This window comes from Anarhichas minor, unplaced genomic scaffold, assembly GCF_050575085.1.
Source record: "Anarhichas minor isolate MPS153535 unplaced genomic scaffold, ASM5057508v1 ptg000012l, whole genome shotgun sequence".
In the NCBI taxonomy this organism is placed as follows: domain Eukaryota; kingdom Metazoa; phylum Chordata; class Actinopteri; order Perciformes; family Anarhichadidae; genus Anarhichas; species Anarhichas minor.
In genome coordinates, this window is record NW_027466458.1 from 8,280,001 (window position 1) to 8,293,949 (window position 13,949).

The 13,949-nt window shown below is 43.9% G+C and overlaps 2 protein-coding genes across 2 annotated transcripts; both read right to left on the reverse strand.

Annotated features, from left to right (window-relative positions):
* Positions 1–2,573: 2,573 nt before the first annotated feature.
* Positions 2,574–9,029, reverse strand: cpz (carboxypeptidase Z). Its single transcript, XM_076090806.1, has 13 exons — positions 8,936–9,029; positions 8,459–8,491; positions 7,875–7,926; positions 7,408–7,730; positions 7,088–7,303; positions 6,296–6,531; positions 4,806–4,967; positions 4,541–4,699; positions 4,295–4,430; positions 4,065–4,204; positions 3,705–3,804; positions 3,024–3,169; positions 2,574–2,777 (listed from the first exon to the last, which is right to left on the reverse strand). Exons 1-13 carry the CDS (start codon positions 9,027–9,029, stop codon positions 2,574–2,576), a joined length of 2,001 nt encoding a protein of 666 aa, XP_075946921.1.
* Positions 9,030–10,296: 1,267 nt separating this feature from the next.
* gpr78a (G protein-coupled receptor 78a) lies at positions 10,297–12,916 on the reverse strand. The gene is made up of 3 exons (XM_076090817.1): positions 12,243–12,916; positions 11,932–12,045; positions 10,297–10,540 (listed from the first exon to the last, which is right to left on the reverse strand). The coding sequence occupies exons 1-3, from the start codon at positions 12,914–12,916 to the stop codon at positions 10,297–10,299; spliced, it is 1,032 nt and encodes a 343-aa protein (XP_075946932.1).
* Between the last annotated feature and the right edge of the window lie 1,033 nt (positions 12,917–13,949).

A 13,949-nucleotide genomic window follows, 5' to 3' on the forward strand; every position in this document is an offset into this window, starting at 1 on the left:
AAAAAAAATCTTTGTCTTAAATAATATGGAAACACATCTAGTGACTCAAAGTCAATGTAGACATTATTATGGCTTATGTATGAAATGGTTAACATTTAAATGGGGCTTCCCTCGACCGAAGACATTCTTAGTCGACTCATTGACTAGTTGATCTAACGGACGATCTGTAAAACTGAGTTTCATCACAGAAGCACTTTAAATCCTGTTAAGAAATATACTCATAAGTTTCTTAGAAATAAGTCATTCAGCATGAAAAAGCATAAAAAATGACTAAACAACAAAAGAAATCTCAGTTGTCTAAGATCAACTAAGAGTGTACAGACCTACAGTTTATAACATTTAATGTTTACATCCAGCTGACTTCTATTAGCACAAATGAACTAATGAAGTAACAGTCACTGGTGTGTCTGTGTTGGACGTCTCATAATGAGGATGTCTCTCCTGCAGACGTGCATTAAGCTCAATACATCATAAAACCAGCATGACTATATATATCTGACCAGTCTACAGGGTCAATAACTGCTTCAGCTTCCTGGTTAACTGCATGCATTGCATAATATAGACTGGCCTCCATATAGTGCAGCTAATTATGGGATTGATTATGGATGTGAATCCTGCTCTGGCTTAATACAGTTACATTAGTTCAAGCACAGATCAGTGTGCTTTAGAAACAGATAGCAGATGGACTGAGGTTAGGAGCGGTTGCACGCCATTCAGTCCCAGCTGATATGATTGATAGACTGCTGTGCATCCTCTGCTCCGGCTGGTAGTCTGGGTAAGCTGGAGGATGCAGGAGGTGGTGCAGGTGGGTGAAGCTGGATAGACCTAAATAAACAGACACTACAGACGAGTGGAGTCATTTTATGTATGTCTTTATCATTACGCTACTCATGGGGCACATGCCCACGATGTCTCTTATTTGTAGCTTAACACTTGTCTCTGTATAATGTGTTTAAGTGCATTACATGCATGACTTCAGGCTCGGGTCGTCAGTGCTGATTGGTCGGTCCAGGTCGGTATAGAACAGTCTAGATTTGATTCTGTGTGATTCACTGCTGCCTGTTTGCACTGCTCAGTGCTCGCGCTTGTTTTTGGACTACTAACATGTGACGCACTGACGAACCGCCTTCATAAATGTACTTTTGTGAAAGAGTAGCATACCTTTGGTTTGACTGCGGATGGAAAGACTTGTTAGTTGTTTTCTGTCGAACAAAAACCTGCATGCTGCATTTACTCACACGAAAACTAAATTCAGTAAGTTGGCCTCGTGCTCTCGCGTTCGAGGGGTCGGGTAACATGAGACGAACAGTAACATTACCTTCTTTAAACTGCAGAGCCTGTTCACAAAACAACTCGCTGTTTGTTCGCTAAAAACAAACTGGTGTCAGTCACGACAGTGCACGCGCACCTGAAGGCGCAAGGATACAGCACGCACTGGGCTCCGTAGGCTGCTCTATATGTCCGTTTTCTATGAAAAAAAAGTGTTCTTCCGCAAACGTAAGATTGAAAACGAGGCTAGCAGGAGCGGCTTGACCCTCAAAGAGAATTGTCTTTTCTTGTGACTTTTGAGAACTTACACTTCGATCCTTCACGTGAGACCGAAGTTCTGCAAAGACGAGTTAACACATTAAACCAAATCACCCTGATGACGTGTGTCTGAAAAAAAGAAGACTCAGCGCGCCTTCGAAGTAATGAATGAATTCATCAATGAGTAAAGAGTGAAGACGTCCGCTACCATATATTACTGATTAGATTAACGTTACTCATCAATGACTTTAAAGAAGTTGCACAATATGTCATTACATGTCCTCTGGCGCCCTCTGGTGGTCAAATGCTACAACGAGCAGAAAACTCTAAAAAACGATATAACTTAATAATTTAATAATATTTAAAATAAATGGAAGAAGAAATGCCACAAATATTCAACATTTATTATTTTATGCTTGTGGATAACAAACAAAGCAAGAAGTTCTACAGTATTGCTGCTAATCTAAGTTTAAATGTGCTCAACATGTGGTGCAGTTTAAGGTCTAGAAAATGTTGACTGTTGCACTTTTGCCCTGTATAATGTACTAACTGTGGCGAAAACATAAGCGTTGGAATGTAATAATAATAAAAACTGCATGAAATTTGTACCCAACTCAATTTTTTTTAAATGTGCACAAGACACTTTTTGCAGCTGCCATCACATATGCAATTGTATCACTATATTCAAATAAGTGCAAAGAACTACAATTATTTTCGACTCTGAACATCTTTAAAAGTTGCACAATTGAGGCATCCATACATCCTTTATACCCCAGTGGTTACATCTTTACTTAAACAAGTAAAAGCTGCAAAGCAATATTGGCCAAAACTTGGCTTACAGGCCAGAATCAAATCTGTTGCTTGGTGGAACAAATGCGTATTCACATCCAGAAAGCACGGGAACCTATTTAGGTAGGCCTACTGCCGATTTTAGTGTCACAGCTCCTGCTACATAGAAGCCTCTGAAAGCACCAGTGGGATTGGATGTGGGACCGTCCATCACCAGTCTAGTGGTATGCTGGGATCTTTATTGTCCTGTAATGCGTTTAGACACTTCGCAGCAGCCAGTGTGGAGGTGAGATGCCAGACTGGGAGAAGTAGTTCCACCACCATGGTTTTTCATGCCGCTCTATCCCTCCCTCGCTTACGTCTGGCTCGCTGTAGCGCTCAAACTGGTTGTATGGGTCGAATCGCTCCCATGTGTCTACTGTGGGGAAGAGATGGTCGTTGATATCGGGCTTTATGGGAACCTGGATGCAAGGGAAGGGAAATGGTGAGGATGGAGAGCAGGGATAATAGAGGACCATCCAATTAGTATTGTATTTTGAACTTGTATATGTATTAGTTGTATTACTGCAGATGGAAATGAGCTGGTAGCTAAATCTGGTCAAATAAATCTCAACTAGAACTAAGTCATGCATGGGTAGAAAGAAATGTTAAAAAAAGGATATTTGAATGGAAATGGTTGAACAAGATAATGAAGAGAAAAATCCAACCTTCTCCAAGACAAAGTCGACACGTCCAGCCTTGTTCATGTTGTTAGGCAGATACACCCTCTTACTGACCCTGGAGTAACCCTTGGCTGTGGCTGTCAGGATGTGAGTACCGGGATTCAGTAGCCGCCAGTAGTCTCCATCTTCAGCTGTAGGGCAATGCAGACAATATGTCAGAGAGGGGTCCAACGCATGAAAGGAGAGCACAGTAACAAAGTGTGGGAAACAAACATACAATCAAGTCTACGGGCCTCACGGCTCTGTGAGGCTGAACTTGGCCACAGCGGTGCTTTAAGCTGTGTGCTTAGCATGCTAACAAAATGAGCTAATTAGCACTAAACACAGTGTACAGCTGAGGCTGATGAGGGAAAGGTCATTCGTTTTGCAGGTATTTAGTCATAAACCAAAGTATTGGACATGTTACAATTTAATGATTGGATTATGGTGCTAAAGCAAAAGTTAAGAAATAACAAAAGTTATTACAATTCATCCTGTGGGGGACACAGATGTTTCATGGCAATCCATCCAACAGTTGTTGAGATATTTCAAAAAACTAAAACTGTTAAATATCAAAGGTGACCTTTTTGAATTATGCCTTACAGCCATCATCACTAACTCCCTGAAGGCTACAATAATAATAATAATAGTTATACCAACTGATGTGTAATCATATACTGTGTTTACCTGTGGTGACATCTTTTCTTATCCCTCTGACAGAGACAGTTGCACCTTTTATCCCATTTCCATCAACACCCTGAACGACTCCCTTTAACCCTCGATGGACCTGTGCAGGGACAGGGAGCACGATGGAAAGACACATTATTTTCCTCGTACTTTAGTCCTGGGTCAAGTGCTCATGTGGCCTACATGCATGTCTGTGTAGTCTTTATTCCTTTCTGGTCTTTAAAAACTGTCTCATGTGTGTCTCATTTCACACTTTGATTGTCAAATATTCATCCATTCACTATCAATTGAATTAAATAATGCACTGTACAAATCTGCACATTTGAATACAAGCTGGTCATCAGTTTAACAGACACTTACAGACTCCATATAAGTGAGCAGAGCTTCCTTATTCCTCTTCCATTCTGGGTAAAGCTCGGCCTCTGATGGGAATTTGTCACAGCCGAGCTCCACAGTGATCTCCACACAATTAGTGTGCAAATAGTTGAAGTCTGACATACCTGCAAGTGGAGACGTGAGGACAATGAGTACCTCACAAGCAATGAGAATAAAAAAAACAAGTGATTATATGTTTGAAAAGTGTATCTCACCACCAGCAAAACTGTACCACAATGCCCCGTTGGTGATGCCCCTAGTTCGGTAAAAGGAGGCTCCACACCTGTCTGTGTCATTGTTTGACATGGTGGCGTGGGCGTCTGCATAGGTACGAGCCAGCTGCTTGAGGACCTGAGCATGGTGTGTGTGTGCGGCGTGAGAGGAAATATGACAATCCAGCTGCACAACACTTTTTCTGCAACCATTAATCCATCAATTGAGACATCCATCCTCCTCCCTACCTGTTCATCAGGAGTGGGCGAGAGCATCCTCTCCTCCTGCGGGTGTTTAGAGAAGTCGAAAGGATAGGAGACCACCAGATCCCCTCCGTGGAGGCTGGCAGACTGAACGAAGGGCAGCGACCTGATCCACTTCATCACTGCGTAGGTCTCTGGTGCCACCTACAGCCCAAAGGAAGGACTGAATTGATTTGGGACCCAAGCAGAAATACTGTATCTAATGATAAAAGATCTCTATAGTCCGGATCAATAAAAACAATCGCCTTACCTTGCCAAACCAGTAGGCGTCAGGGATTGCGATGTGGTCGATGCGGTAGTGCCTGCTGCGGCGGTTCCGGTAGAAAATTGAGGTGAGGTCTGGAAAATTGCGGTTGAGGTCAATATTCTGGGCATTGGTCCGTCCATTGGTCCAACCGTTCAACAAGTGACCCTGAAACATTTAGGTTCAAACAACTAGGAGCATTAGAAGGTGTCACAGAGTGTGACATCATTGAGGGTGATGATGTGTAGACGTTAGTGGGACCAGTGTGTATATGAAGAAAATATTGAGCAAATTACATGAATATTAGTCAGAAGAACAGGAAGGAACCTGTTAGACTATCACCATTAATTCTGTTGTTAACAATTAGACAAGACCATTTATCCGTCATGAGAAAGAGAAGCACAGAAGCAAGAGGAAGCCATTATTCATACATCTTAGAGATGAGCAGGACATGCATTTAATTCATATCCATGCAAACTGTTGATCATATATATGAACATATATGATTATGTTGCCATATACAAACAGTTTGATGTTTCAATTTACTCTTTAAATGAGTATAATTGAAAAATAACTTTAACACATGCAATGTACACAATATGAATACATTCAAAGTAGTTTGGCCCACATAATACATCCAAAATATGATCATATTAATGAAGGTACAATATGCTGCACACGTTCAATGTTTCCACTCTGTGTATATTGTGAATGGTTAAGACTCATGCATAAAACAATGTGTCTCTGAGTAAAGCTGTGCGTAGTATGTCTCTGAAGATATCAGGCTAGCAGTGCATCTTAGATTGCACATTGCATACATGGACAGCTGATCAGGATTATCAGCCCAAATGATTGTGACACACATTTGAGTCAGTGTACATACTGTATGCCTACTATAAGCATGCAGAGCTTGTGAGAGGCTCAGTGACACGGCCTGACGCATTGGTGAATAAATACACAACACTTTGACCAAACGCTGTGTCAGTGTTGAGTAATAAAAAGCTCAAGAGATGCCAACGTAGTCCCACTGTCTCAGGCTTTGGACAATAACGGGGGACGAGTGTTGAATCCTCTGGTTAGTGGAAAACAGGGTGATTGGTGGAAGTCGGAGGCTTGAGTACTCTACGTCCAATCTTAATACCAAAATTAAGAAATTTACCAATTTTGTAGCCTAATCTTAACAATGAATCTTTATCAGTCTTAGAGGAGAACAAAGTCTGTTCTTTATCCTCCAGCAGACTTTGGTACTTTTTCTAGATATTTTTGAATTGACAGCCTCTATGTTCAGAAAAAGAACAACCAACATTGTCATGGTGCTGCTCAATGGTGTCCCATTTCACAACCCACCAACAACGCTGTGAAAAGCCTCTACATCAGCAGAGTTCCTCATTCCTCCACTTCCACGCTTCCAGCCGGATGGACTGAACAGACAATGAGACAGAGAGCGGATAATGGCAGTTTGTCTTTGTCTTTCTTTTTCTGCTCACAATATTTACTTCCTGGTTGGTGAGCTCCGTGTCTCTGTTATCCTCTACCTCTGAGGCAGCCAGCTCATAGCCATCTGGATTCATTGAGGCCAGAATATGGATCCGGGTGGTGTTGATGAGGGTCTGAATGCGTTGGTTCCCCAGAATGTACTCTGAACACAGGTACTGGGCCAGGTAGAGCAGCAGCTGGCGGCCCAGCACCTCGTTGCCGTGCATGTTGGCTACCAGCTTGACCTCTGGCTCCACTACATTTCACAGACAGAAGCACAGACAGAAAGATGACGGTTAAAGCTGGACTCATTGATATGTCCACAGTGGGGCAGCAGAACGAGCTGTCAACACAATACTGACATATAATCCCTTTTGAAAGTTGCCTATTTGCACATCCAGCAGACACATAGCTACATTAGCATTAATTTGGAGTTGTGTTTGTGTCTATCTGATGAATGGACATCCAATAGTCACTCTCCTTTTAGCTCTGTTTTGGTCTCCATCAACGCCTGAGGGTAGAACCTGTCTCTAAAGCAGCTACATGCTCCGCTATGTTCGCCAGCTAACTGTCTTTGTCTGTATTTGGTGTTGGGCAGGCAGTGTACAGCATCTATCAGAGCTTTTCAGCTGAATTGCTGCAACAGGAAACAAGATCGATGAGAGCCGTAAGATGGAATAAAAAAAACCACAACAATGAGCTGAACAATGTTAAAACTGCTACCAAGTTCATATTTCAACTCTTTTTATCGATTTGCATATATTGTACGAACGTTATCACACAATTCATTTACACTGCTCTTCCGTACTCACATAGTTCGTGACGTCCTGGGTTGTTGCTGAACTCAATAACCAGCAGATCTCTGCCTTCTGTGCTGCGCCCAATACTGTAGACATGAGAGATTTGGGAGCACTTGGCTGCTGTTCTCTTCAGCAAGCTGTACATCTGGGCGTTGGAGGTGTATGTGAACTGGATGATGGTGCTGGGTTCTTCAGGTGAAAGGCCGGACCTTTCTACCTCCTGTCTGGCTGGAGAAGGGATGCCAGGATTTGGAAAAGGAGAGAGGGATGCTTTGTTTGTTTCACAGGATGCAATTGGTCCAAACGGTACAACACAACAGCGTGACCTTTACCTTTCAGCCCTGCCAGTGGGTCAAAGCAGCCCTCCTCGTTGCTGGCAAAGAAACGGTCACAATCTAGGAAGTAGGGCCAGGCCATTTCGATGGCTTCAAAGGCATGGGCACAGTCCCTCCTCAATGTATCGCATGTGCTGCGGCAGGGTTTGATCATCTTGTCGTCCTGGCAGGGCGAGGCGAGAACCGAGCAGCCGAGGAGGCGTATCTCAGGGGAGCACTCCCCGTTGAGCAGGCCATGGATGACGCTCAGCAAGAGGTACTCTGCCCCCGACTCTGCGTCCAGGCGACTCCGGTGGCCAAGTATGTTGGGAAATATGGTTCTGGAGCGGCAGCATTTTAACACAAGGTGTTACACGTGGTGCCGACAATGAGCTTGTAAAGACATCAGAGGAATGGCAGCAATTGCTTAAAATGTATGTAAGGTTCGTTTTTAGCTGCATGGCACAATTTGGCACACCACCCACCTAGAGTACTCCATATCATTACAATAGCCCAGGTTCAGGTCTGTACAGGTCGCTGTGGGACAGAGAAGGCAAAGAAAGCTGGTAACTATTTGTGAAAATGATGTGTGAGTAAAGCAAAGCTTTTCTTTAATTGTTGTTGGTTTCAAAATAGCCAAAATCGTTTTAGGGTTTGTGCTGAAAGATCTGTATCTGTCACATCTTTAAGAGTAAAGAAACACTAAACGCTAGACGCAGCAGGTGTTTCGAAATGGAACAATGCAATTTAGGAGTTTTGAAGCTCCATAAATCCTCCCCCACAGGTTGAGCTCAAGTGCTGCAGCTGTGTTTGTTCCTCTCAGAGAGGAGAGGAGGCCTGTTGCATCTTGCAGGCACTTTGTATTTTAAACACTTTGGTTTTCCAGCCCTGAAGGTCCAGTCATGGCCTGGAAATTCATCTTAGGGCACATAGTCCAATGTCTAAGTGGCTGGACCCTGACATGTTATTCTACACATCTCTGATCACTTTCTGCACCTGCCACACAACATCTGATCTTTACATTAGATTCATCTTAAGGCCCGATACGTGAAATGAATTAGCCACCTACGTTTATCTCCCAACACGTTGTTGCTGCATCTTCCTGTGAGAGAACACAAAGCCACACAACACACGTAAGGAAGCGTGGAAGTCACGAATAAAACGCTAGGAGGCGACATCTTCAAAAGCAAGAGACAAGCCAAGGAAGGCTTCTGCTTTATCACTGTTTATGACGAGGCTGATGGTTAAACGACACTATTCAGGTCTACTGCAGACTTTGACTGTGTGAGGAATGAAGTTGTTAAAGACTGGAGGATATAGACTTTAAGAAGTGTTAATATGTAAATCATGGTGTTGTGAAGTTGGGTTTGCATCTCATCTCTATCAGCTATTTTGTTATTGGTTAGGAGCATCGGAAGTCGTCTTAAATCGCCCATCTTCCTCACACAAACAGGCCTATAGGTTATTTTTACGCTCATCGTGCTTTGGCGTCGTATAGTAACATGTATCTCTATGAAACACTGGGTTTAAGCTGAAGTCACTTTACCTAAATCCTCGTCTCCCGGATGACAAGTCTGCTGCGGGGCGCACCAACAACTTCTCCACAAGGACAGAAACAGCAGCAAAAGTCCTAAATGCATGTTGGAGCGCAGCAACGGCGGTGTGTGATGTGGCAGTGTGTGTTTCAGGCGAAGACTTCTCCGTTCTCTGTTGCTGGATGATAATTACCACGAACAGCACGGAAACCTCCTTCCTTTGTCTGTGCGGAGGAGCATCCCTGACCTGAGAAAAGTGCGGCGCGCCAGGATTACGGTTTACTGCGCGTTACGAGCGAGCTCCGATCATATTTCACTGCACAGAGCTGTGTGTGCGTGTGTGTGTGTGTGTGTGTGTGTTGGGGAGAGAGAGGGGGGGCATGAGGAAGAAACGTGGCTTGTGGGGTGGGAGTTTGGAAAGTTCATGCCTGTTTGTTTGACATAATACAGCTACTAAGCCTTTTCACCAATTTAATGCCAGAATAGATCTCTGCTCCACAAGTCTGTGAAACCTCGTTAAACCTCATGTCCTCGCTGCTTTATCCTTGTAATTCTCATCTAGCATTAGGACTGTTAAAGGAATGTATCAGTGGTTTCCCGAAGTAGGGGTCAGGACCCACAGGGTCCAAAGATAGATGTGAGGGGTCACCAGATGATTAAAGGATAACAAAAATGCCAACACATGTCTTTAGGCTTTTGTTTGATTTTGTTGCTTCTTCTTTTGAAGCCAGTCAGCCTTCAGATGACTCCCTCTCTCTTTGTTTGAATTGGTCACTGCTCATGCATTAAGGGTTAAAAGCCTAAAAAGTTGCAAAGAACTGCAACAACACTATCATTTGAATTACCTTCAGCATCGTATTGTATTTAGTGGACTCGTGTGTCTGTGGCAGTGGACTTTATTCTTCAATCTGTGCAGTGATATAACATCCTCACACCTATTTTTAGACTTTACATGTTACACAAGTTCCTTATTAACAACAACTTTAATAACTTCAACAGTCATCAGAATGAACATTTCTTCCAAGTTCTTTCACCGAAACATGGAGACCACTTCCTGACTAATTTAGGTTTCTTCAACCACACATTTGCATTGATGATAATGAACATACAGGGTTTCATGAGGTGTGTTCTCGGCAATGCCTAAGTAGCAGGCGGACTGACAAGCCCTGTAGTAACAGCATTCTGCAGAGGCTGAAGCGGCCTTTGGCACACATCAGAGGCCAGCGGGCTCTCATTGAGCATACATCCTGCATACATGTCCTTGAGCAAGGCACTGACTCCCTTCCATCTGGAGGGCTGCTGCTTTTCAGAGAGCCGGACTTCTGCAGGAGGGATGCAGGTGTTGAATCATTGAAATACTTGCACGTCAAGCTCAGGTGATTCTGGCAATGCAGTTCTCGTCTGTGGTGTCCAGCGTGCTGGTCGCGCCGTAGACAGCCAGCATGTAGTGATTATTTCTTACAACCCGGCTGATGATACTAACTAGGACCTTCCTGTACTGCTGCCGCAGCAGACAGTAGACAAACGGGTCGCTGGAGGCTTTGGCATAGGACAGACATTTGGCGGTCATGCCCCAGTAGCGGGGGATGTGCACAGAGGGCAACAACTCAACCAACCTGCAGGAGGAACACAAGGAAAAAAAGAACATTCTGTTTAGTCAGGGCCTCTTCAAAAGAAAATGATAAACTCTCACGAATATTCGATAAAATGACATAATTATGTGATCTTATTTCATAATTGTGACTTATTTTCTCATGTGAAAAAAAGCATTTGGGTTGAATCTGAGAGGTGTTGGGTGAACTTCACTTGAGGCTGTAAGGCACTCCTTTATATTGTACAATAACAAAGTATAATAACACAGATTGTACAAAATGAATGTTAAACTTCACTAAGGTCAAATTTCAGGGCCCCAGAATGTAAATGACCTGTTCCAGGATATTGTCTCTGTAAGTCAGATGTTTTACCAGTAAAACTGAGAGGACGATCAATATAAATTGTATCACAGACACATTGGAATTACAGGAATGTAGAACTTCTCCAAGCCATTATTGTAAAGGCATCAGATGAGTCATGGAAGTTAACCAACCGACATAAAGCCTGTGAACAGTGGAGCTGGTGGACATGTTCTCTGTAGGGCTGAGCCACATCCGATCAATGTCAGCAAACATCCCAGAATGATTTAATGCCAAAAAATGAGGGTATCAAACACGTATTACTACTTTACAGTTAAACATTTAACCTTTATTCCAACATGAAAAAAAGCAGAAAATAACACTTTGATAAACACGTCAGGACATCTTATTTCAGTCTCAGTATAATATAATAATATATATATCATATCATAGTATTCACTATAATATAAAACACTAACACACACACACACACACACACACACACACACATATATAATGATGTATTTATAACTATACATCATGTCTCAGCAGGTGCTTCATGTCCCTCACTCCCTAACTGTCCGTGCTGGATCTGTCCCCGTTGTTTTAAAAAGCTAAATAAGTTATTAGCATGACGTCATCCAGCTAGCCAAACCTGTCTGGTGTTCGAATCAAATATAAAGCTTGAGTTTAATCTGTGATCCGTCTTGATGAACAATGACAGGAAGTCTGTTCTCGTGTGTCCTCGCTCCTCAGAGCTACACTAGAGCTTTGGGCGCAGAAACAACTTCCGGTTCAAGCGAGGATCGAGGAGCGAGGAAATGACAATTAAGAGACTTGAGAAGTACCCTGAGGCGTGCACACGCGGAGAGGACGTGCACACGCGGAGAGGACGTGCAGGAAAAGCATATATTTACCGCAGATATCATATTTTACACATATTACTGGGTGATTCCATATTTCAAAAACACAAATATTGACAATTTGTATAGTTATTATTATTATTATTATTATTATTAATGTTATTGTATTTGTTGTGGCTCAAGGTGGAGCGGCGCCCTAGCGCCCTCTAGTGACCAGCCGCCACTGTGAAACAAAGACAGAGCAAGCTTTACCTTGTTATAACATAGGGTGAAAAGCAGAGGATGAAGGTGCCGATGAAGATGCAAATTTTGTTAGTCGCGCGCTGCCTCCTCTTCTTCTGCTCAGCTAGACACCTCTCCTTCACACTGACAGACAGACAGACAGAGAGATTAATGTATGTCTGACATAACTGCTAACAATAAAAAAAAAAAAAATGTGTTCTGTGCAGCATTCTAAAATAAGTCAAGTCCTCATTGAAACAAGTCAAACAGGTAACAGCATCTCAGACTGTTGAGCTTTTCAAAAATGGATGAAGGGCTCACTCAAAGTTCTCATACTTTACCTGAGCGGGATATCAACCAGCAGGAGCAGAGCCTGCACTGTAATGACGTCTATCCTCTTGCAGTGGGACCTGGCCACTTTCAAAACCTTCAGGTAGGCGAAGCACAGGACGAGGAGGCAGAGTGCAAAGCTGCCGCAGTGGAACAGCGCCGTGAAGGTCGCATAGGCGGTCAGCTGCGACCTCTTCTCCGCGTCCAGGTGAACGGTGCACGAGGCGTAAGTGTGGCTGTAACCTCCCCAGTCCATGAGCAGCTGGGTCAGAGCGAAGGTGAGAGAGTGCATCCAGGAGTACGCCACGATCAGAAAAGCGTCTCTGTAGCGCATCTTGCTGGAGTAACTCAGGGGGAACACCACCGCGACCCACCTGTCCAGGCTCAGCGCGGCCATGCTCAACATCGCGTTAGCGGTGAGAAAAGTCTCAGCAAAACTGATAGCTTGGCATAACAGGTCCCCGAAGGGCTTTGCGCTCTCGGCCACTCCGACAAAAGTGGCTGGCATGTTGATGATGGTGAGGAGGATGTTGGAAAAGGAGAGGTTTAGGATGAAGATGCCTGGCACGTGAGATCTTAACTCTGCGCTCTGGGTGAAGCATAGCAGCACTGACAGGTTTGTCAACAACGAGACAACGGCTATCACCACAATGGACACTTCCAGTAGGAACTCCGGTATGCTCATCTCTCGAGGCTCGGCGTTAGCAGCAGTCGTGGTGGTCAGGATTCCGCGGGGAGTCCGCCATGCTCTCTGCTCGTGCCCTCCACCGGCTGGTCACTATCCAGACGCACGTGCCAGAAGCGCGCTTGTGAGCACCAGAATCGGAGAGAGCTGTCCGGTGCTGAAATGTGCCCAAACACACCTCCCTGGTGTTAGTTAGTCAGTGGCACGAGCTACTTTTAAATACAGTATATGTTGCTTTGGACATCAAGCGATTAAATTAGTGTCGATGATCTTTTAATTGCTCCAGTAATCACTCGTCCTTTAGTCAAATGCTGTGGAAATGATGACTTTAAGTTACCAAGTGCTCAGTGTTTACTCTCGTTCATGCGCACTATTCCGGTGCCTCCTCTCGCGCTGGCAATGCCGTGCGCCCTGCACGTGCAGTCGGTAGCTGACTCATGTGATGCTTGAACAATATTCATGCAAGCAGGAGTTAATGTGCAGAGATTGAGATGCATGGACTGTGCACACAAATTCCACATGTCCCCCCCCCCCCCCCCCCCCAACAAAAAAAGTGTGTTGCACTGCTTCACATTTGAAAAATATGGATTTGTGGTGTTTGTGTGTGAGTGTGTGTGAGTGTGTGTGTGTGTGTGTGTGTAAGAGAGAGAGCGAGCGAGAGAAAGAGAGGGAGAGAGAACATCTTTACATCCTCTCCTTGACAAACAGTATATTTCCTCTAAACACCTTCCAGTGGATCAACATGAGCACATAGACCCTAAGCTGTGACCACAGTGACAGATTTAGTCCACACACCCAAAACATCAGGTGAAGCACACACACACACACACACACACACACACAGACTAACTAATCTCCATAGCAACACTAAATCGATGGTGGTTTCATCACTCTTTGAACTTCATCTTCTTTAGCGCTGATTTGTGTTGATCTAATAGTAAGAAACCATCTGCCACAGCGCGCTTATTTAAATACTGTTCGTGAAGAATAACAGACATTGTGTCAGAAAGGATCTGCATTGCAAATGCAGCTT

Excerpts from the sequence above, each read along its gene's own strand:
- cpz (XM_076090806.1), bottom strand. The coding sequence starts at position 9,029 with ATGCATTTAGGACTTTTGCTGCTGTTTCTGTCCTTGTGGAGAAGTTGT. Across the intron at positions 6,532-7,087 it reads CCCAGGACGTCACGAACTAT|TGGAGCCAGAGGTCAAGCTG; the intron begins GTGAGTACGGAA and ends TGTGAAATGTAG. Across the intron at positions 4,968-6,295 it reads CGGAGCTCACCAACCAGGAA|GGTCACTTGTTGAACGGTTG; the intron begins GTAAATATTGTG and ends TAAATGTTTCAG.
- gpr78a (XM_076090817.1), bottom strand. The coding sequence starts at position 12,916 with ATGAGCATACCGGAGTTCCTACTGGAAGTGTCCATTGTGGTGATAGCC. Across the intron at positions 12,046-12,242 it reads CTGGTTGATATCCCGCTCAG|TGTGAAGGAGAGGTGTCTAG; the intron begins GTAAAGTATGAG and ends TCTGTCTGTCAG. Across the intron at positions 10,541-11,931 it reads TCACCCTATGTTATAACAAG|GTTGGTTGAGTTGTTGCCCT; the intron begins GTAAAGCTTGCT and ends TTCCTCCTGCAG.